This window comes from Amphimedon queenslandica, unplaced genomic scaffold (genome assembly GCF_000090795.2).
Source record: "Amphimedon queenslandica unplaced genomic scaffold, v1.1 AMPQUscaffold_13468, whole genome shotgun sequence".
Taxonomy (NCBI): Eukaryota; Metazoa; Porifera; class Demospongiae; order Haplosclerida; family Niphatidae; genus Amphimedon; species Amphimedon queenslandica.
In genome coordinates, this window is record NW_003546296.1 from 128,931 (window position 1) to 150,734 (window position 21,804).

At 37.7% G+C, this 21,804-nt stretch overlaps 6 protein-coding genes across 10 annotated transcripts; 3 read left to right on the forward strand and 3 right to left on the reverse strand.

The window, feature by feature from the left end:
- Positions 1 to 154: 154 nt before the first annotated feature.
- LOC100637750 (radial spoke head 10 homolog B2-like) lies at positions 155 to 3,794 on the forward strand. Its single transcript, XM_019994635.1, has 19 exons — positions 155 to 352; positions 411 to 486; positions 546 to 614; positions 672 to 730; positions 787 to 895; positions 939 to 1,024; positions 1,416 to 1,530; positions 1,575 to 1,625; positions 1,705 to 1,781; positions 1,833 to 2,011; positions 2,087 to 2,190; positions 2,270 to 2,386; positions 2,438 to 2,522; positions 2,567 to 2,684; positions 2,727 to 2,797; positions 2,868 to 2,989; positions 3,044 to 3,166; positions 3,301 to 3,622; positions 3,679 to 3,794. Exons 1-19 carry the CDS (start codon positions 186 to 188, stop codon positions 3,723 to 3,725), a joined length of 2,097 nt encoding a protein of 698 aa, XP_019850194.1. The 5' UTR covers positions 155 to 185; the 3' UTR covers positions 3,726 to 3,794.
- LOC100634099 (uncharacterized) lies at positions 3,675 to 7,713 on the reverse strand. Of its 2 annotated transcripts, XM_003385253.3 has the most exons (13): positions 7,331 to 7,713; positions 6,946 to 7,085; positions 6,369 to 6,449; positions 6,230 to 6,308; positions 6,094 to 6,164; positions 5,915 to 6,026; positions 5,803 to 5,861; positions 5,083 to 5,199; positions 4,903 to 4,988; positions 4,666 to 4,787; positions 4,405 to 4,491; positions 4,126 to 4,200; positions 3,675 to 4,063 (listed from the first exon to the last, which is right to left on the reverse strand). In XM_003385253.3, the coding sequence occupies exons 1-13, from the start codon at positions 7,707 to 7,709 to the stop codon at positions 3,843 to 3,845; spliced, it is 1,629 nt and encodes a 542-aa protein (XP_003385301.3). In that variant the 5' UTR covers positions 7,710 to 7,713; the 3' UTR covers positions 3,675 to 3,842. The 2 variants fall into 2 exon arrangements, with proteins under 2 accessions (XP_003385301.3, XP_019850197.1); XM_019994638.1 differs by lacking the exon at positions 4,405 to 4,491 and having other exon boundaries at positions 3,774 to 4,063.
- Positions 7,714 to 7,761: 48 nt separating this feature from the next.
- Positions 7,762 to 10,261, reverse strand: LOC100634227 (uncharacterized). Of its 2 annotated transcripts, none has more exons than XM_019994639.1 (11): positions 9,993 to 10,261; positions 9,713 to 9,854; positions 9,465 to 9,626; positions 9,211 to 9,381; positions 9,087 to 9,160; positions 8,842 to 9,039; positions 8,506 to 8,636; positions 8,363 to 8,459; positions 8,182 to 8,262; positions 8,053 to 8,112; positions 7,762 to 8,008 (listed from the first exon to the last, which is right to left on the reverse strand). In XM_019994639.1, the coding sequence occupies exons 1-11, from the start codon at positions 10,215 to 10,217 to the stop codon at positions 7,883 to 7,885; spliced, it is 1,467 nt and encodes a 488-aa protein (XP_019850198.1). In that variant the 5' UTR covers positions 10,218 to 10,261; the 3' UTR covers positions 7,762 to 7,882. The 2 variants fall into 2 exon arrangements, with proteins under 2 accessions (XP_019850198.1, XP_003385302.1); XM_003385254.3 differs by having other exon boundaries at positions 9,465 to 9,629.
- Positions 10,262 to 10,344: 83 nt separating this feature from the next.
- LOC100637876 (PERQ amino acid-rich with GYF domain-containing protein 2) lies at positions 10,345 to 15,472 on the reverse strand. Its single transcript, XM_019994634.1, has 17 exons — positions 15,290 to 15,472; positions 15,028 to 15,244; positions 14,758 to 14,984; positions 14,492 to 14,711; positions 14,239 to 14,283; positions 14,067 to 14,183; positions 13,880 to 14,018; positions 13,062 to 13,163; positions 12,657 to 12,999; positions 12,140 to 12,444; positions 12,028 to 12,092; positions 11,635 to 11,892; positions 11,346 to 11,589; positions 11,237 to 11,298; positions 11,063 to 11,159; positions 10,674 to 10,840; positions 10,345 to 10,617 (listed from the first exon to the last, which is right to left on the reverse strand). The coding sequence occupies exons 1-17, from the start codon at positions 15,334 to 15,336 to the stop codon at positions 10,393 to 10,395; spliced, it is 2,880 nt and encodes a 959-aa protein (XP_019850193.1). The 5' UTR covers positions 15,337 to 15,472; the 3' UTR covers positions 10,345 to 10,392.
- A 108-nt stretch (positions 15,473 to 15,580) lies between these two features.
- Positions 15,581 to 18,385, forward strand: LOC100638000 (coiled-coil domain-containing protein 50-like). The gene is made up of 13 exons (XM_019994640.1): positions 15,581 to 15,748; positions 15,851 to 15,913; positions 16,561 to 16,699; positions 16,748 to 16,823; positions 16,872 to 16,952; positions 17,004 to 17,303; positions 17,353 to 17,379; positions 17,431 to 17,505; positions 17,554 to 17,628; positions 17,675 to 17,740; positions 17,790 to 17,928; positions 17,973 to 18,091; positions 18,151 to 18,385. Exons 1-13 carry the CDS (start codon positions 15,709 to 15,711, stop codon positions 18,286 to 18,288), a joined length of 1,338 nt encoding a protein of 445 aa, XP_019850199.1. The 5' UTR covers positions 15,581 to 15,708; the 3' UTR covers positions 18,289 to 18,385.
- Positions 18,385 to 21,620, forward strand: LOC100638127 (large subunit GTPase 1 homolog). Of its 3 annotated transcripts, XM_003385285.3 has the most exons (13): positions 18,385 to 18,867; positions 18,916 to 19,042; positions 19,135 to 19,258; positions 19,371 to 19,544; positions 19,590 to 19,650; positions 19,739 to 19,821; positions 19,880 to 20,154; positions 20,199 to 20,323; positions 20,639 to 20,782; positions 20,827 to 20,950; positions 20,997 to 21,076; positions 21,122 to 21,280; positions 21,345 to 21,620. In XM_003385285.3, exons 1-13 carry the CDS (start codon positions 18,778 to 18,780, stop codon positions 21,510 to 21,512), a joined length of 1,734 nt encoding a protein of 577 aa, XP_003385333.1. In that variant the 5' UTR covers positions 18,385 to 18,777; the 3' UTR covers positions 21,513 to 21,620. The 3 variants fall into 3 exon arrangements, with proteins under 3 accessions (XP_003385333.1, XP_019850195.1, XP_019850196.1); XM_019994636.1 differs by lacking the exon at positions 18,385 to 18,867 and having other exon boundaries at positions 18,963 to 19,067; positions 19,113 to 19,258; XM_019994637.1 differs by lacking the exon at positions 18,385 to 18,867 and having other exon boundaries at positions 18,963 to 19,067.
- The last annotated feature ends 184 nt before the right edge of the window (positions 21,621 to 21,804 follow it).

The window sequence follows — 21,804 nt, forward strand, 5'->3', positions numbered from 1 at the left end:
TGTCACTGTTTAGTGTTAATGCCCAAAAGGTCATTTAATCACAATAGAGAGAACATTATCAACTGTATTACTATTATAGAGATAGTGTCTTAATTAAGCTTTCAATGTTTTCATGACGTCATATTTGCTTACGTCAGATAATGAATATTAAACAGTTGTTGTCATGGTTACTGGAGTAAAACAAAATGGCGGCTGATGAAGCAAGCAGCAGCACTTATAGCTCAACTTCTCATCTTCTCTCCAGCCTCCACAATGAGAGAGAGAGGAAACTAGCTCGCTCTAGTATTGGTGATTGTACTGACCTTACTTTAAGCTGGCCTCCATTGTCCACAATCATTACAGAGGAGACAAAGCAAGTGTTCATGTATATGTGTATATCCGCCATATTAATATTATTACTCTCTTTATAGTTTAACTGATCTATCGTTAGCTGGTACTGAGGGAGCAAGCATCACCATTAAATTTAAAAACGGGAATTGCTACAAGGTATAGTTACCACCCATTAAACATTGGGTAGGTGTGCATGTTCATTTTTAACGTAACAGGGTACGATGGTTAATGGATTGTTAAATGGTAGAGGTCGATACATGTGGGCTGATGGAACCATATATGAAGTAAGGATTGTGGGCGTGGTTATGGGTGGAGCCATGGGCGTGGTCTGTGATTTATAGGGAGACTTTATAATGAACTCGATTACCGGCCATGGAACTTACCACTGGACGGATAACAGGTAATTAATTAATATTTATTTATTTATTATTATTATTATTTTTATTATTATTTTAGTTGGTACAAAGGAGAAGTGGAAGACGGTTATCGTCATGGTTATGGAGTGTTTCGTTCCGGCCAGTTGACGTACACTGGTCAATGGGTTAAAGGGAAGAGGCAAGGAAAGGTAAGGGGTGTGGCTAATATACATAATGACCACATCCACACAGGGTAAAGTGGAGTATGGCTCAGGTGCATATTATGATGGTGAGTGGTTTGATGATAAGGAGAATGGAAGAGGAACAAGACTGTACAGGTAAATTTACAAATTTTTTAAGTTACTCCAAAATTGGACCAAAGTCTCTGTACTATATTACATGGTCTTGGGCCAAATTTTGCCAAAAATTAAAAGTAGAGAATTCTCAATTTTTATAACATTCTCTGATACATATACATGTTCTTATGTTGTGTAGAAAGTTTGAGCTGATTCTGATCAAAATTGGATTTTTTGTGAATTTTTAAAGTTGCTCCAAAATTGGACCAAAATCCCTGTACTATAGTACATGGTCTCGGGCCAAATTTTGCCAAAAATGAAGAGTAGAGAATTCTCAATTTTTATAACATTCCCTGATGCATATACATGTTCTTATGTACTTTAGAAAGTTTGAGCTGATTTTAATGACTAAGTTTTGATCTTTTACTGATAGTTCTGGTAACATGTACGATGGTGAATGGAAGAATAGACTGCGTCATGGCCATGGTACGATGCACTGGAAAGAAGAAGGTGAGAGATACACTGGTGACTGGGTCAATGGCATACAGGTACAAATTATTGTTTTTCTTATTTTTATTATTAATTTGAGCAGCATGGTAAAGGTACTCACATTTGGATTGTTGGTCATATTGATAATTCACAAGTAAGAGGATTATTTATTTTATTTATTTATTAATTTATTATTATTATTATTATTATTATTATTATTATCATCATTGTAGTATCCGGTATATAATAGTTACAGTGGTGATTGGAATAATGGGATCAGAGAAGGATGGGGTACCTTTCATTATGCTTGGTAAATAAATAATTAATAATAATTGTTTTACCAATAGCATCATTAATTTAGTGGTGCTGTTTTTGAAGGCATTTGGATTAACAATAAAAAGAACGGAAAAGGCAAATACACCACACCTAATGGAGACAAGATTGAAGGAACTTTTTATGATGACAAACTAATGACCAGCAGCAAGACAAAAGAAGAGAATCTTCCTCTTAGACCAAATACCCCACTAAGCAATGCAATAGGTAGAAACAAAGCCACAATAATGATACATAACTGTATGCATGTGGTACATGTACATGTATCTTTTTTTCTTCTAGGTGATATTGATGGTGTTGAGAAAGGCAGAACAGAGCAGTTCAAGCTCTGTGTCTCATCACTCATCAGTGAGAGTTGTACTGACATTAATTATGAAATGACAGAGGTACAGCAGCAGTATGAATAAAACTGATGTTATCCTAGGCCTTCTCTCTCTCTCTCTCTCTCTCTCTCTCTCTCTCCAGGTGCACACTGTCATATTGAGATACCTAACACAATTGAGACGTATTTATCACAAATACAGCACACTGGGGACAGCCCCACACTGCAACAACTGTGGACACATGCTCAATAGACTACAAGTATACATAATAATTATTATGTTGATATTAATTTTTTCTTTTTGTTTGTAGCTGTGGCAGTTTTTGCGAGACTGTCAGTTGTACAGGCATGGATTAACTGTAGCACAAGTTGATGAAATAATAAAACCATGTCAAGGTACAGTGTAAATAAATTATACATTATTATTGCTGTTATTTTAGGTGGAGAGAGTCCTTCTGGAGTTGATGATGATTCACTGATCATTAATGATAGATATTTAATGAGGGAGTTCCTGCAATGTCTCTTCTTCATTTCTTATCACATTTACCATCAGGAGAGGTGAGAGAGAGGGAGAGAGTGGATATAAGCTTCTTTTTCTAGCGTTCAGTTGTCAAAATGTTTTGACTCATTTATGAGAAACGACTGCCTACCAAGAGCATGTGACATACAAGGTAATAATACAGGATAGTGATTGTATATATTATAATTATATCTACATGTATTACTATGGTATTATGTTAGGTCAATTTTTTTCAAGCAGTTCTATACTTGATAAATATACTGATTCACTTTGGAGTCTTTATAAAGGAATGAGAGATGACACTAATACACCAACACTTAGGGACCTGTTATTTTTCATTAAAGTAAGGACTTTACTTAATTATTAATAATTATTATTTTATTATGATATTGTATAGGATTGTACAAGTGATGTGAGATTAGACTCTCAACTGATAGTCAGTGAAATAGTTAGTCTCCAGCCACTGGCAATAGCTGATGATGATGATGATGATGATCTTATTTATAATATGGAGCTACCAGTGAGATTAATGATCTTTTATAATTTATAATCTTTTACATTAATAATTTTTTATATTAATAATCTTTTATAATTAATCATCTTTTATATTAATGATCTTTTATTTTCTTTTTAATATTCATACACTTTCTTCAGATCGTGTTTCTGGAGTTTTTAGAAGCCATTGTCCACTTATCTTTTGAATGGTACTCTGAGAAACAAAACAAGAAACAAGAAATGAAGATTAAAGAGAAAAGTATTAAAAATGAGCCTACAAGAGCATCAGCTGAGGCTGAAGTGTTCTCTGAAGACAAGAATGAAACGGAAAGAGAAGAGAATGAAGAGGAGAAAGAAGTGGAGAAAGAAGTAGAGGAGAAGGAGCAAGGGGCAGCAAAGGGAAACATAGAGAAAAGCACCAGCAGCTTCCATAGCATGTCATTAAGAGAAGACATAAATGTAGATGTAGCACAGGAGTCAGGTAACTGCAGCATATCTTTATATGGCATTGCTTCAATTTTACTGATCACATAATAGGTGCAATAATAGAAGAGTTTGTAAAGCAACGATTACAATTGAAATGACAAAAAATAATAGCAACAATAATAAAAAATTTAAAACAACAAAAAGGCATAAACAATAATAACAACAATGTCAATAATTATTTATCTGTAAAAAAATAATGATATTTTCAATAAAATTTAATGTCTGTGTTCCAATATTGGTGGCAAAGATGTCGTACGATGTATCATAAAAGAGAGAGAGAGTTTCTCGTCCGAAGGTGTGAAAGCTGCTCCCTCAAAACCCTCAAGGTCTCCGGACACACGATTATCGGCCTCTTTTGATTGGTCGGCGTCATGGAAACCATCGACACCATCCAATAATTGAGCCTTTGATTTCATCCTGATGACCTCTCCAGTTCCTATCAATGAATAATTAATGAGGTGGGCGTTAACTAATTAATAGTAATGAATAATTAATTACCGAGTGCATCAAAGAAAGCATTTTCATTTGGTGGTTTCTTCCCGATTTTATCAAACCAGTGGCCTCTGATGTAAACTAACAACAACAACAACAATAATGGTAATAATAATAACAACAACAACAACAATAATAATAACAATAATAATAATAAACAAACATGGTATGTGTATGCAAACTGTTAGATATCTAGAGAGAGAGTTTAGGAGACTATGTCTACCATATTTGGTTAGATTACAGCCTCCCTCTATTTATCTAACAGTGTGTACGTGTGCTACATACAGTGGTCTGATAGTCCGTGTCCGTACTGCCTCCAAACTCTACACAGACATATCAAGTAACCAATGACAATCACTTCGTTAAGAGCAGCTGCCGTAATGAAAAGAAAAACACACTTAATAATAATAATTATTATTATTATTAGCAAGAAGCAAAATGTTTTTTATACGATGATCACATTACATTCATTTTCACATTCTCAGTTAACGTTATTATTATTATTATTATTATTATTATTATTATTATTATTATTATTATTATTACCCATCATAATTAGATGCTGAAAGTCCTCCCTCCTGTCGTCATTGAAGAACTGCCCTTCCCTTTGCTGCCTTTCTATTTCATCCATTCTCTTAATGCACACGGGACACGATCGGCTAGCATATCTTAGAGAAAATGAAAATGAGAGAGAAAGAGAGGGAAATAAACAGATTAGGAGAAAAATTCAGTAAAGAAGTTCTTTTTTTAATGTATAAATATACAAAAATTTTAAAGGCTTACCTGTACATTTTGAAAATGTAATAGCAGAATAATAATAACCCAACAACTAGCATGACACACATACCAATGTGACTCTCTCTCCTTACCTAAAAAATAAGATAAAATAATAATAATAATAATAATGTAAATAATAGTGATAATAATAACAGTATGCTGATAATTGTAACTGATTGTCATTACCATAAAGAAAGCAAAGAAGAAAAATAGTATCATTGAAATAATCAGTGGAATACTCAGCCAGAATTCTGAATCATCCAACTCTAGTATAAGAGCCATTTGACCAATGGTGAAAGCAATCTAATGGAAATAATAACAGCAACACAATAGGATCTGATACAAATACAGTTTTGTAGAAAGCTTAAGTTGATTCCGATCAAAATTGGATTTTTTACGAACTTCTTAAAGTTGCTCCAAAATTGGGCCAAAGTCCCTGTACTATAGTACATGGTCTCGGACCAAATTTTGCCAAAAATGAAAAGTAGAGAATTCTCAATTTTTGTAACATTCCCTGATACATATACATGTTCTTATGTTGTGTAGAAAGTTTGAGCTGATTCTGATCAAAATTGGATTTTTTACGAATTTTTAAAGTTACTCCAAAATTGGGTAAAAGTCCCTGTACTATAGTACAGGGATTTTGGCCAAATTTTGCCAAAAATGAAAAGTAGAGAATTCTCAATTTTTATAACATTCCCTGATGCATATACATGTTCTTATGTTGCATAGAAAGTTTGAGCTGATTCTGATCAAAATTGGATTTTTTTTACAAATTTTTTAAGTCGCTCCAAAATTGGGCCAAAGTCCCTGTACTATATAGTACATGGTCTTGGGCCAAATTTTGGCAAAAATGGAAATTAGAGAATTCTCAATTTTTATACATCAAGTTTCCCTCAGACTTACTGTAAATATAATGACCATCTTGACTAAACTCAAGTATATCTCATAAAGTCGATAATAATCTAAAAATAGAAAAAAGTTAATAATCATCAGCCAATTAACCACACCCACTTACATCTCAGTGCTGGATTGCAATTCACAAATTTGTAGACTTTCCAACCGAACTCGGCATAAATTTGAAAAGTCAAAATAATAAAAATGAAACTGCAAATCGTGACAACGATAACCTAGGATGAGTAATGATATCATATGTCACATGATTTAATCATACCGCCCACACATTTAACGACTTACATTCGCTAATGCTATCCAACCGACTCTTGTCACTGATTCACAAAATGGACCGAATCCTCTGAACTGATATACTTAACAATTAAAAAAAGAAATAATAATAATAATTATTATTATTCAAGTACCACCATCGTATTACCTTGTAGTGCTGAGTAGGCGATAGTGAAAATGTTGATTACAATGAAAGCAAACACTTCGACAATACGTTGAGCTAGCATCTAAAAAACAACAAAAACAAGTTACAAATTTAAATAAATAAATTAAAAACCATAACTCACTGCATAAACGCAAAGGAAGAAGTTGTAGACAATAAGAAATACAAAGACGTATACGTATATTTGCTTGTCTGAGCCAAATGACTAAAAGAGGAAAAGGAAAGAGAAAGATAGAGGGGAAGTTAGAGAGGTTATTAATAAAAGTAATATATGGAAACATTAATCTGATCATGGTGCATGTATGTGTGATGTCATGCTTTACTTAAAATATTTTCTGCAATTAAATGTAATTCAATATATCCAAGTGTGAGTGTGTTGACAACACATGTCACTACTGCTAGAAAAACAACACATTTCATGCTGAAGCCTCAAGGCTACTATTGCTTTTGGAAACTCCCCAAGTTTTTATTTCATTAATTGTGATTTTAACAGCAGCCACACTTGATAACACTTTTTATAGCTACTAAGTGGGTCTGTGTACACTGGAAACTTTACAAGCTTAAAAATAACAAACGATTACAAGGTTCTGAGAAACTTTATCATGTATCTCATCTTACCATCTCTCTCTCTCTCTCTCTCTCTCTCTCTCTCTCTCTCTCTCTCTCTCTCTCTCTCTCTCTCTCTCTCTCTCTCCTCTTACAGGGTAGGTGCTGTTATCAAATAGCGTCATGTTGTGCAGCATAAATTGCTCCTCCACACATGGCACGTATCCCTCTAAACGTTGGGATTGGAATTCTCCTAACTGAGCAATTGTAATCTGCAAACCAATAACAATGCAAACTGCAAAATGAAAGGGAGGGAGAGCAGCAAGAAAGAGAGAGAGGAGAGAGAGAGAGAGAGAGAGAAAGAGAGAGGGGGGGGGGTAGAGAGAAGGTAGACAAAAGGAAAAAGAAAGACAAACAAGTTAGTAGCTTCATGTTTGTTGTGATCTCAACACTTCATGCACTATGACCTTACAGTAAACAACTAATTTTATCACCATGGCCTGACTAGGCCTCTAATAGGGACCTCTCCTTGTCCTTTACCTTGTAAGAAAGCAAGTAAGAGGAACATGAAACCACATTTTGAGAGGATCTTCTTCCTTTTTTTCCTCTCAGAGCTTATCTTAGACCAGCAGGACTGCTGCCTCCTAAGCTTAATCTCGGCAGTAAAGTCAGTGTAGTCTTTACCGTTAGCATGAGCAGGGCTACTGATCCCTTTTATTAGCTGCTGGTGCTTAGGTGTAGTGGGTAGGACTACTGAGATCTTTTTTTCTTGAGCGATCAGACTACTCTCCAAGTTTTCGGCATAGCCTTTTTCTACATCATTCATACTTAACTGAATCTCTGCAGTCTTTTCCATTTTGTTAAGTTCTCGGTCGGCAGAAAAGATGCAATAATAATGTGTTAATTGTAGGCGTGGCATGATTAATACAAACCACGCCCAATAAAAATGGCTTCTTAAAAATAATGATTATTTTTTGTAAAACTCTTGATCAAAAACAATAATTAAATATTAGTTACTTTTATGAGATAAAAATTATAATGATTATTAGCATTGTTACAATTATCGTTTAACTGAAGGAGCAAAACTGTTACTTAAGATGAGTTGACATCCCAATTATATTTGAAATACTTCATACGATAATTTCCGGAATCGATTAACGACTTGAGGCTCCGCCTCTTTTCGCTATCAGGCATGTGAGCATAAATCCACTCAAGAACCTAAAGAATTTATCAATTAATTATAATTAATTAATAACACGGACTTGTTGATTGTTTGAACCAAAGTCGACTTTATACCATTTCAAGATCATACTAAGAGTAACCTATAGCAACAGACCACACCCATTAATTAACTATTACTGACCACACCCGTTAATTAATTAATCCCTCACCTCTCTCCTGGTCAAATCAACCATCACGTTATCAGACTCAAGAAATGCTTCGGTAGAAAATTTCAGCTCTTCATCAATATTCTATATAAATATGACATCACATGATGTCACATGACATCACATGATGTCACATGACATCATAGTGTGATGTCACATGACATCACACTATAAGATGACTTACCGCAGCAGTGTAGGTCTTTATAGGAGGGCAACTTTTAGCTCCACACACAAGAGCAAAATGAATTCTTGGCTCAACTTCGTCAAGTGCTATAGGCAGTCTAAAGAGGCGTGGCAATAACCAATTAATTAATTATAATTAATTACCTGGGGTCATGGCGGGAGAAAGGTCTCTTGAAGGTAGCGACAGGACGTCTGTTTGCACGGAGAATACCACTCTCAATGTCGTTGAGTGAAAACTCTTGACCTCCGATAACGTAACTGGTCTTATTAAAAAACTATAATACAAATAAATACAATTACTATATTAATCAGGGATCGATCCTTATCACTATAATCAATGATTGGCAAACATCTCATTAAAAGTATCAACATACACTGATAGAAATACAACTGTATCCTTCCTGCTAATACTCCCTCTCTCTCTCTCTCTCTCTCTCTCTCTCTCTCTCTCTCTCTCTCTCCCTTCCCTCTCTTTCTCACCATTAATCTTCTAAATGTGCTGGTTGGAGGTCCTTGTACTACGAAGGCATGTATCACTAGTGCGTTGTAAACATTAATGAACAAAGCCAGTTTCTCTTGTCTCCATAAATTGACTATATCAGCACGCTTCAGTTCGGCTGTTGCTCGCACATATTCTTCGAATTTTGGGCTGGTACTGATACCCTTGTAGTCTACAGCCTGTGGGGGTGCGGCATACGTAACTATGGCAACGATGATGCACTTACGAATCCATCTGGTGAAAGGTGTTCGTCGTATATCTCAAGAATCAGCTTGCGGAGATCATCAGCAATATCAACAGCTAAAAAGAAGAAGAGAGATAACATTAATTCTTTCTCCCTCTCTCTTTACCTTTTCTTGGTAGGCAATGGCTAGAGAGAGCTGCATTGAGGGATCTTGTCTTCACGTCGTCCAACATTCTATAGAATAAGTACTCATCCTCAAAATCATGTTCGTAAGTCACGTGGTGAATGAAGTGTCGCTTCATGAGGTCTTTACCCAAAGACAGTGCTTCTTCTCTACCTAATAATAATAATTATTATAATAATAAGGACAGGTGGTGTGGGCCCAATGGTGTCCTTCTTAGAAAGGGCTAATCAACATACGCATTGATTTCCTATGCATGAGCCACTCAACAAGTTCACGGCCAACAAAACTGTTTTTATAACTGATGAGATGATAAGTGTGTGTTTTAACCAAAGAACTGTCTTGTATCTCTTTACATAAAGCAGCTAGTTCATCAGGAGTGCAGTCTCTTTTACCGCCAGCTGCTAAAGGAGGGAGAGAGAGGAAGGATGTGTTGGAAATGAAAAATGAAAACGGTATGAATAACCATATCCATGGAATAACTAACAATCTCTTTGGCTAGGTAGCAAAACAACTTCGCCATCTTCTTCCGGAGGTGAGTCAATCTCTGGGGGAGGAAGAGGAGCGTCCGGAGGTGGTTCTTCTTCTGCTGTCTCTTCTATCAACAGTACCAACTTATCTTCATCATGCTAAGAAATAAAGAATCATGAAGTTTAAAAAAACAAAAAACATAATAACAACCCAGGTGTGATTATACGGAGCATTATAAGAGAAACAATGACTTGTTTGTGTTTCTTTGCAGCAAATTCCAAGACCAGTTTTCTTACCAGTGCTTTAATGTCATCCCAGCCTCCAATGTGCCTGTTGTTGAAGAATATTTGAGGGACGGAGCTCCTGCCAGTCCTTTCTTTCATCTCGTAGCGTCTCTCGGGATACTTGGAGAGGTCCACGTCAAAGTAAGGGACGTGGTAGTCTCCTAGCAGTGTCTTTGCTTGTCTACAGAACTTACATCCAGGGATAGTGAAGAGTACAACTCTGCCAGCAAACGCCATTCTTGTGTGACTGGTTATGATATTAAAATCAAGTGACCATTACTGGTTATTAACAATAATAGTTAAATAACCAATCATTATTTTTTCTTCACAATAGTGAAAATAATTATAAATTTATTTTAATTATTAAATTTGTTATTATTATTATTATTATTATTTGTTATCATTATTATTGTCACAGAGCGTCCTTGGCAGATTGTATCTCTCCGGCGTTTGGTCTTTCAGCTGCATTCACAGTGAACCCAAGGAGGCTAGAGGCGGAGACCTTTTGCATTTTCCCACCTGCTCCTCCTCCCCCTCCCTTTTTCTTCTTTTTAGAACTACGAGTGGAAGACCCTCCCCCTCCTCCTCCACTGTGAGCTTCCCCTCCTCCTGTAGAACCAGCTGACGGTTTCTTACTCTAAGTTATAAATGTCCGTTTTAAATAATATTAAATTAATGTTAAATAACTATTACTTGTTGTTGAGTTTTTGTCTGCTTATAGTTTCGTATTTTTTGTCTTCTTTCTAAAAACTCCTTAGCAAATGAATGGACTTCATCCGTCTCACCAAGAAATGATTTTATATAATCATGAACTTCATAAGTTGACTCCACCTCAAGCAACAGGCTAACAAAAGTAACAGCTGGAGAGAAGAGAGAGGGAGGAACGGTAAAGTAAGAACAAATGATCACTGTTAGATCTAGAGGGAGTTTAGGAGACTTTTAGTCTCTCATATTTAGCCCTAGGGGTCCTTAAGTATCCCATTTTTAGTCATAGATTGGTCTCTCAAAATACATTTCTGCATGTACAGTAGTGTCTATACAATTATGGTGTACATGTACATGTACATGTGAGTGGTTATTACCATCAACATCACTGTTGTATTTATCCAGCTCTCTCTTACACCAGTCAGTAAATGCCTCATCAGGAGAAGCACCTGTAAACAATTGCCTCACTCTCTCCTACCAAACACACGTACACAAGTATAAATAAACAAATAATTAAATAAATAAACAAAATAGTTAATTATCATACACACCTCTTCTTTACTATTACTCCTGTTCATCATCCCGCCTACGGATCCACTGCTTCCATTATTACCTGTAGCAACAGGATTACTAGCAATGAAATCAAGATGGCTGCCATACCTTGTTTCTCTCTTCCTCTACCCTTCACTTCGCTCCTCTTTCCCCTCATGCTGTCAAGGGCACACTCCTCCCAAAATGAAGAACTATTTCCTCCGCTAGTTGGCAAAAGAGGCGTCGCTAAAAGTGGCCGTGGGCTATAAGCTGGAGATATCGGCTGAACTGAAGAATGATTGGACCCCCAGGGAGGGTTCTGGGGTCTATTTCCAGCGGTTATTTTACTCCAAGAAGCTCCCCCGATGGGCGTCTAAAACAAAAAAATAAAATAATATCAATAAAGATATTGACTGACCGTTGCCTTATGGGTGGAGCTAAATGAGTTGGCCCCGCCCACAGGATCAGTAGTAGAAGCCTCTAATTGTTTCTGTTCCTGCTGTATGGCAAGAAAAGATGACTTGTTCTTTATACTGTTGCTATTAGTAGCAGGTGCTTTGGGTGCTGTTGGCTGTTTGTTCCAGCAATGCGTCGATTTCGTTGCCTCTTGTTTTAAGAACTCTTTTTGAGCTTCTGATAGTTCTTGTTCCCGAGACTCCATTTCTTGCTTATAAGCCTAAAAATAAAATAAAAATAATAATAATTGTCAGAATCAGCCCAAACTTTCTACACAGCATAAGGACATCAATATGTATCAGAAAATGTAATAAAAATTTGGAGTGATTTCAGAGCCAGTTTAGAAACTACTTACAATTTCCTCCTCTCTCTGAATGTCAAGTAACGAAGGGCGTGGCACTGTAGGTGTGGCCTCTGTACCTACTCATGAATATTATTATTAATACAAGAGCTCTCACTCTCCCTACCTCCTCCTTCCTCCAATTGTAATCTCTGTTGGAGTTCCCTCTGCTGTCTCTCCTCTCTTTCCTTTCTCTTTCTCTCCTCCTCCATCACTTTCCTCTTCAATTCTTCCTCTCTTATCTGTCTCTTTCTTTCCTCCTCCCTCCGTTCCTCTTCTTCTCTTATTCGTTGTCTCTCGGCTGCAGCTGCTGCTTCTTCTCTTCTCTTCTCTTCCATTGCTCTCCGTTTCCTTTCCTCCTCCTCCTCCTCTTTCAGTCGTCTCTGCTCTTCTTCATAGAGCCTCTTTCTCTCCTCCTCTACAGCTAACAATCTAACGACAAAATAACAAAAAAAAACCGTCAAAGTTCTGGTAATTTTAATAGTGGCCATTTTGGCAAATTTTGATACAACCATTTACTAAAACCAGCCATTTTAATTACAGTAATTTTTGCACACAAATTCACAAAATTAAAACCCGCCAATCACCAAAAGTGGCCTAAATTCTATCCTCAACAATTACCAGCTGGTAGGATATATGCTAACCTGGCCTCCTCCTCCCTCCGAGCTTTCTCTTTTCTTTCCTCTTCGTTGCTCAGTCCACCTCCTACAACATTACCCAAGTCAGGCCACTGATCCTCACCAGACGTTATCTCCTTGGCAACCGTTTCCTCTGCAACAATATCCTTTGACGATAACACACCCCATATTGGGCTGGTGAAATCCTGAGACGGCTGTTTAGGCTGTTGTGGGTGTGGCTTTGACGGTATCTCTGGAAACAGTTGGGTTTGGTTTAAAATCTGCTGCCAGTATGGCTCTGAGTGCTGAAGAGGGGGTGGGTGTGGTCCCGGAACAAAAGGGTTACGGCCCCAAATCCTAACAATCTGACCTATATGAAATGAGAGTTATACCACGCCCATTAATTATTGACCACACCCACTAGTTAATTACCTAATGGTAGCATCATCATGTCACAGCCTCTTTTAACGTGAAGACTCAAAGTGAAATACCCTGCTTGATACCAGTTACACATCTCACTGCTTGAGAAAGGACCTAATAATAATGTAAGAGAAAATGTATTAAAAATCTCTCCTAGTGATAAGTACTGTGACCATGGCAAAGGACTTTTACTTGATTTTGGAGCAACTTAAAAAATTCGTAAAAAATCCAATTTTGATCGGAATCAGTTCAAACTTTCTACACAACATAAGAACATGTATATGTATCAGGAAATGTTATAAAAATTGAGAATTCTCTACTTTTCATTTTTGGCGAAATTTGGCCCGAGACCATGTACTATAGTACAGGGACTTTGGCCCGATTTTGGAGAAACTTTAAAAATTCATAAAAAATCCAATTTTGATCGGAATCAGCTCAAACTTTCTACACAACATAAGAACATGTATATGTATCGGGGAATGTTATAAAAATTGAGAATTCCCTACTTTTCATTTTTGGCAAAAATTGGCCCGAGACCATGTGCTATAGTACAGGGACTTTTACTCGATTTTGGAGCAACTTTAAAAATTTGTAAAAAAATCCAATTTTGATCAGAATCAGCTCAAACTTTCTACACAAAATAAGAACATGTATATGTATCAGGGAATGTTATAAAAATTGAGAATTCTCTACTTTTGATTTTTGGCAAAATTTAGCCCGAGACCATGTGCTATAGTACAGGGACTTTGGTCTGATTTTGGACCAATTTTAAAATTCATACAAACCCTTCTTGATCGGAATGAGCTAATCAACATTATTATCATGGCTACCTTGAGTGTCTCCCTGAGGGTCCTGGTAATACCACTGGTTGATATCTGCATTGTTTGTTAACGGCAATGGACAGTGGGAGGGGTTGGGTGACTGAGAGGGTGTGTCCTCATCTTCCGTTGAAATTATAGCCTCAGCAACCTAAGGTATTATTAATTAAATCAATTAATAATTTAAATAATTGATTACTTTTTCAAATCTTCTCTCCATTTCCTCCACAGAATCAGTCGACGTGATGCGATCTGGTTCTTTAGGTATTGTGATGGGTGTGGTTTCGTTGTCAATAGCAACCGGCTCAAACACATCCTATAACAAAAAAGATCCGATAATTATGTTAATGTAATGATCAATAATTAATTACTTCATTAAGATCTTGCTCCTCCTTCTTTGTCTCTTCGTCAGGAGTCTAAAAATAGTAACACAATAGTGATGACATCATTGATACTATTCTAGTAACACTGTTAGATCTAGAGGGAGTTTAGGAGACATTTGGTCTCTCATATTTAGCCTAGGTCTCTTTAAGTCTCACATTTTTAGTTATACATGTAGACTGGTCTCTCAAAATTTAGCTCCAACACTATACCTATTAATAATACATGTACATATACACGTACTTCAGCGACTGTTTCTTGTTGCTTGTTAGCATCGTCAGTGGCCCAGTCAGGTACAGCCTGCCAGTGTTTCTTGCCCCTCCCTCCTCCCCCTCCCTCCCACGGGTTCTCCTTCACTGGTTTCACTGGACTCGTCGAGCTACTCCACGACTTCCCAACCCACGCCACCTCTTTTTGCTGACTAGACAACCTCCAGTTAGTATCCTGAGAAGCACGGCTACCTCTATCCCCGCCCCTATTAATTAATTGATTGATTATATTGACTGTACCTAATCATGTCATCGGGTTTTTCAGATTCGCTGTTTGATCGATGATAGCCTGTTCTCTGAGACTCCTCCCCTCCCCCTCCTCCTCCTCCTCCGCTGCTGCTCAAGTTACGAAGATAATCCGGTCGTCCTCCTCCTCTACCCCGCCCACCTCTCCCTCTCCCCGAGTACCCACCCCGCCCACGCACGGAATAACTACTATCAGAATTAACACGTCCGCTCAAAACGTTCTACAAGAAAAATATTAACGTAATTAATTCAAGCCACACCCACCTGTTCTTGTGGCGATAGTGGACTAATTGCAAGAGGGGCTATGGTGTCGTTCCGAGCCAAAGCATGTATCACACTCATGTCCTTTGGGAAAGGAACCTCCCCAGTGTAGAAGAGGAGCATCTCCTCACGACCGTACCTGTACTGAGCTAACGGTAACTTGGGGAGAGACGCTGGGAGTGTTGTGGGCGTGGTCACCTTATCAGACAATGGCTGAGTCCTGTAAAATAAAAGAAAGTGCATAATAAGAATTTTGGTTGCATACCAAGCTGATTCTGTTCCTCTTTCAGTTCCTGTTAAAGATGAAGACATGACTCCTACTGCTAGTAGAGATGAGAAGGGCTGGATCAAGTGAAAGGAGAGCTCTGAGCTACAAGGAGGAGGAGACTTTCCTTTGTGTATAACTTTCTGTTTTCACGTGTATGTGTGTTTTAGTGAATGAACAGAATGATTTGCAATACCGTATCACCTCTAATTAACTTTAGACCACACCCATGACACCGCCCACAATTGACACCTTCCAGTCCTTTCCATACTTAAACTTCAAATCTTTCATACCGGGAGCAGTTCTCAGTCCAGTCTCATACTGCAGTTAATTACCCTTGAGGTCACAGTTGGGCGTGTGAGCTACTACAATTTCATTCAACTTCTTCTCCGAGCTATATTTGTATTTGTCTCTCCATTATGTCTTTGCTAGAGGAGAATCTTCCCGGAGTAGGACGAGGTAGCCCTTTCATTATCCACAGTTCATCAAACAACACTACAGCAATATCACTCAAGCGTAGCTTTTCATCCTTATAACTCTTCTTTGTCCTCTCTTCTCTAGTTAAAAAGGACTTTCAAGTTCGTGAAGATCACGTAATAGCGAAGCAGTTGCAAGAGAAAGAGTGTAAGTAGTAACACTATAAAAAGACGTACTATAATGGGCATCACACTATGCGACCATTCTAAACTATGTAGTAGTTATATTGATGTCCATGGTGCAACAGTTATTGCAGCTAATGACATTAGCTATTTGTTTATATTTGTGCTCTCTATCAGTGCCAATAGCATCATTTGTACTGTTTATGTTAGTACAATGTGTTGTAAGTCAGTGTTTATCTTGCATTGAAGCAAAAGGAAGTGAGAGAGAGGGAGATATACATTTAATGCAGCACATAGCCACTTGAGACAACATGTTATTGATAGAAGAGGAGGAGAGTGGTATAGTGAACAGTGTACATGTATGGTAAAGTAGTGGGTATTATCACGAGTGTGTGTATGATTGTGTGAAATGATGTTTTGGTTTTGTTTTCAATGCCTTTTCTTTGTAAACAATATCTACCTATGGACTGGTCTGTATACACAGTATACACAGTGTGGGATTGGAGTGGGTTTCTGTTTATAGTCTGTAATATTGATTAATAATTGTAAAATAATTAGTATCACATGCTTCCAGACATGTAAAGCTAAATAATTCCAGACATGGTCACTCATTAGCAAGCTAAACATGTTAAATCACCCAACCTATCCCTCTCTCTCTTTTTCTCTCATTAGATGAAGATCATTTTGATTCTAACGTTCAAGCCAGACGTACTGCCATGAAAGATGCTCAGATGGCCAAGTCTTACCAAGCAACAGAAATGAGTGCTTATAATCAGGAGGAGAGCGTTAGAAGGGACAGACTTAGAGAACAGTTAGTAATAATAATGATGATGATGATGATGATAATGATTGTTTTTAGAGAAGAAAGAGATCGAGAAGCAGCTGAAAGATACGCACATGAAATCCAGCAACAAGAGGAACAAACTCAACAGAGAGTAATAATATAAATAAATAATATTTATTATTATTATTATTATTATTAGCAAAGGCAGGATGAAGAAGCAGTGCGAAGACTCCACAGAGAAGAAATGGAGAGAGAAGCACAAAGAAAACGACAAGAAGAGGTTCGCCATTACCAAAACCACCCACACTAGTTACTCCTTACAACTAAATAGGAAGACAATCGTATTGCACTACAACACGCTCAAGAGAACGAAAGCCTCACAAAAAGACGACAGCAAGAAGCCGCTCTTGGAGAACAAGAGGCGAGACGTCTTCAACAAATGGAGGCCAAACCTTCAGGAATGGACCTGCCATCATATGAGGAACTAGGATTCTCTCTCCCTCCTCCTCCCCCACCCACCGGGGGTGAGGAGGAAGAGGAGTATGTTGATGAAGCTGCCAGGCAGGAAGATGAAGACGCAAGGCTGGCAAGGGAACTGCTTGAGAGAGAAGAAAGGGAAGCACAAAGAAGGGTAAGTGTATTGATGTTACTTATGGGGTATCAGTCTCTTTTTTGTACAGAGGAGGGAACAAGAATTAGCCGATATTGTAAGTACTTAAGATATTAAAATAATGAAATTAATGTTATTAATTTTACAGGAAATGGCTCGTAAATTGCAAGAAATGGAGTCTAAAGGAGGAAGGCCCAAACCAACTGGACATCCGAGCGATGCAGTTAGTCGCTGTCATTATTGTTATCATTTGTTTATTGTTTGTTTTAAGGATATTGCTCGTAGGATGGAGCTTGAAGCGAGAGAGAGACAGAGAAAAATGGAGTCACAGGTTCAAGCGGATGCCGTAAGTATCACCATGACAACCACAAAAGTTACCATGACGACAATAGGAAATTGCTCAGAGAGTGAAATCAGACCTGTACCGACAGCACAGCGAGCAAGAGATGAATGACTGGGTAAGGAACATCATTATTATCAATAACTATGGCTTCCTTCTTCCTGTAGGAGCTGGCCAAGAGATTGCAGAAGGCAGAGATTGTAGCTCATAAAAAAGCAGCTCAAGTTAGAGGAGGAGGACCACCAGGTGGAGCATCTTTCTCTCATTCATCTAGACCAGTCGCTGCCAGCTCACCTACTCAATCCCGTTAGTATTTAATTATTAAATTATTAATGATAGTCTACGACTAGTGCCAGCCACAATGCCCAGTAACGGCCAGTACAGGGGGCAGGGGCAGGGAACTGAGCGAGTGATGGTTAGACCTGCTGAGTCAGCATCAACAAGGCTACAACGTCAGGGAACTGATCCAGTAAAAAATATTTTTAAAAATGAATTACTAGCATCATCATCATTATTATATTTCTGTAGCAATTAACTGGTTATTATCCAGCACAAGGTGGAGATAGGCCTTCTCCAGATTCACCTCATGCAGTGCAGGCTTACAAGCGTCAGCCAGCAGGAGTTCCTGGTAAAGATGGGAAGAAAGGAAAAGGCAAGAAGAAGTGACACACATAGAATTAAACAAAACACTTGCTTTTAATTCTCATGACTTTCCCCGTCCTTTTTTTGTTTTAAAGAGTTTATACTTTGTATGGTTATCCTTTAACTGATAGCTGCAGTTTATTAAGTTAATTATTTATAAGATAAGTGTCGAACATACCTTGAAGCAACAATTCATGATCAATTAAATGCTCATTCCATCTCTTAAACTTGTCTTCATATAGCACATTTGGCATCACTAGCAGTACCAGATACTAGTGATCCCAGGCAGCACCACTGGGAGGTAGCGCTATACTGCTGCCCACCCTAGGAAGAAAGAAAGCAGTAATTTATGAGGTAATAGAATCTATTCTTGGTTACCTTGATCCATCAAGACTACAACTGATCCTCCAAAGTGATCCTCTATGTCGATCCAAAGTTTTCAGTAGAGAACCATGTGCACTCACGTGGCTCTAGGAGTGGCTACAAAGGCGTGGCGCTACTGGATTATGCAACATGGCTAAGAGCAAAGGACAAAGTGGCCTTGGGAAAGCATTACTGAAGAACAGGCGGCGAGGGAGAAAGGGAGGAGGAGGAGAAGAATGGGTAAGAGTAGCGAATAAGTGTAAAGCAAAGATTAAAGTTGTCTATTAGCTGCATACCAGTGAGCTGTCTGACGGGTATGAGTGGGGCAGGCTCAACGTAGCGTCTGTTACTGAAGAGAACAGTCTTGACGAGTTCCTGAGGACAGCTGAGCTTGCTGGGACTGAATTTACAGCTGGTATGGACATGTGCACGTAATATAAGTACGAGAGATGTGGGTGGAGGCTCGTTAATTATTACCCTTACAGTTTTTAATGATGTGTCTTGTAGAGAAACTTAACATCAGCGTTGTAATGGATGCAGAGAAACACACTGGACTGCCAGGGGCAGAGGAAAAGAGAGAGATTAAAGAAATTCAAGAGAAATTCAAGCAAGATCTGAGGATACCAAGAAGGTGAATGCACATACATAATTGCAGAGAAGGAGAGAGATATCAGATCTAAGAACCTCATTGTAGAATCTATTTTACATCCCCAAGTTTTTATTATTTAATTAAAATACTATAGACCACGATGGGATAAAGACACTACACCCGAGGAATTAGAACAAAGAGAGAGAGACGGTTTTATTGAATGGAGGAGACACCTCGCCACCTTAGAGGAAAGGGAAAAAATAATATTAACTCCTTTCGAGAGGAATCTGGAATTTTGGCGGCAACTCTGGCGGGTAATCGAGAGAAGGTATTTAACTATAAAAATGGTGGATTGATTGTTATGCTATTGTAGTGATGTTGTGGTTCAGATTGTTGATGCTAGAAATCCGCTGCTGTTTTATTGTGAAGATTTGGTAAAAGAGTTTTGCTTTATTATTATTATTATTATTATTATTATTATTATTATTATTATTATTATTATTATTACTTAATTATTATCAGGATCAATATGTGAAAGAGGCTGATCCCAGTAAAGTTAACATGCTTTTAATGAGCAAATCAGATTTACTGACAGATAATCAAAGGTATAATTAATTACTTAAATATAATAACATTATTATTATCATTATTATTACACTTTAGGAAGGTTTGGTCCGAATATTTAAAAACTCAACGTGGTTTTGAAGCCGTTGGGTTTTGGTCAGCTAAAGTAGAAAATGAAGACATTGAGCAATCAGAGGGTACCAGCCCTGATGAGGGGAGCCCCCCTAGCAACAATACCTCAGAGAAGATTGTCCCTGAGCCAACTGATGTAAGAGGTGTGGCAGTGGGCGGGGCTAGTGCAGATACAAGTGGACCAGCATTATTAACACGAACTGAGCTCATTGAATTATTCATGAGTTTAGCTCCAAGTGACAGTAAGTCATGTGATAGTCACATGATATGTTATCCGCCCATGTAGAACGTCCAGTGACAATTGGTTTAGTTGGGTATCCTAATGTTGGTAAGAGTTCTACGATCAACGCATTGATGGGTACTAAGAGGGTACCTGTATCAGCAACACCAGGTCGGACTAAGCACTTTCAGGTTTGTCTCAAGTCCAATTTTGCCAAAAATGAAAAGTAGAGAATTCTCAATTTTTATAACATTCCCTGATACATATACATGTTCTTATGTTGTGTAGAAATTTTGAGCTGATTCCAATCGAAATAGGATTTTTTACGAATTTTAAAAGTTGATGCAAAATTGGGTAAAAGTCCCTGTACTATAGTACAGGGGGTTTGGCCAAATTTTGCCAAAAATGGAAAGTAGAGAATTCTCAATTTTTACTGATACACATGCTTACATTTAGATCCAATTCCACTTATTAATACTTTTCAGTTATTACATTGTGTCTTGTAGACGCTACATGTGAATGAAGATGTCATTTTATGTGACTGCCCTGGGCTAGTGTTCCCTAACTTTATATCAACAAAGGCTCAGCTGATCATCAACGGGATACTACCAATTGATCAGATGAGGGATCACGTTCCTCCTGTTTCCTTGGTAACAATCATTTAACTCTTTTCCAATCTATTTTTGTGGAGTAGGTGTGTCAGAAAGTGCCAGGCCCAGTTTTAGAGCGTTGCTATGGTATCAGGATTCAGCCTCCGTTGGAAGGAGAAGATCCTAGAAGACCGCCATTTTCACATGAATTACTGTCACCTTACGCCTGTAAGTATATCCTATCTATCTCTCCTTAGTTTCTCGTTTCCTTCAGATTCTCGAGGATTCATGACTTCTCATGGTCAGCCTGACCAATCACGTGCTGCCCGGTACATTTTAAAAGATTTCGTGAATGTAAGATTCTAATTAACCGGACAGTGAATTTATTACTTTGAGTAGGGCAAGATATTATATTGTGAGGCTCCGCCTGGAACTGATCCAGTGACATTTAATGAACATTTACTAATAGCAGACACTGGAATGGCTTCAACTTCAGCTGAATTAGAATCAGATTCTATTACTGATACTCCAAACTTTGACCACTCCTTCTTTAGTAAGGTAAGAGAATAAATCTTCTCTTTCATTCTCTTCATGTAATGGATTCCTTTCTTCTTTTATGTAGCGCGAAGGTATTGTACATAGTAAAGGTGTTGTGGGTGTGTCTGGTGGTCATAAAACCGACGATAAAGTTGGTAGTGATGCTAAACCATGGAAGAAACATCACAATCACAAGAAGAAGGAAAAGACTCGAAGAATTGTTAAAGATGAAACACCTTATAATTATTATTAAAAATCATCATTAAACTTTTAATATTGTATCATAATGTAACTATGAATTATTATAATTATATTATTGTCATTGATTGTTCACATGTTTAAAGATGTTGGTCCAATCTTACACTAATTTTTAGAAAGTGCCAAAGGAGATGCTAATTAGTAGCAATGCATATAAGCAAGTTAGTAAACTGCAAGTTTATGGTGAGTGAAAATGAGTTTCCATAGAAACACAAGTGCTATCAATCCAGTTACTATTGCAGCCATTATTCATTATCAGTGCTTTAGTGTTAGCAACAAGACCCCAG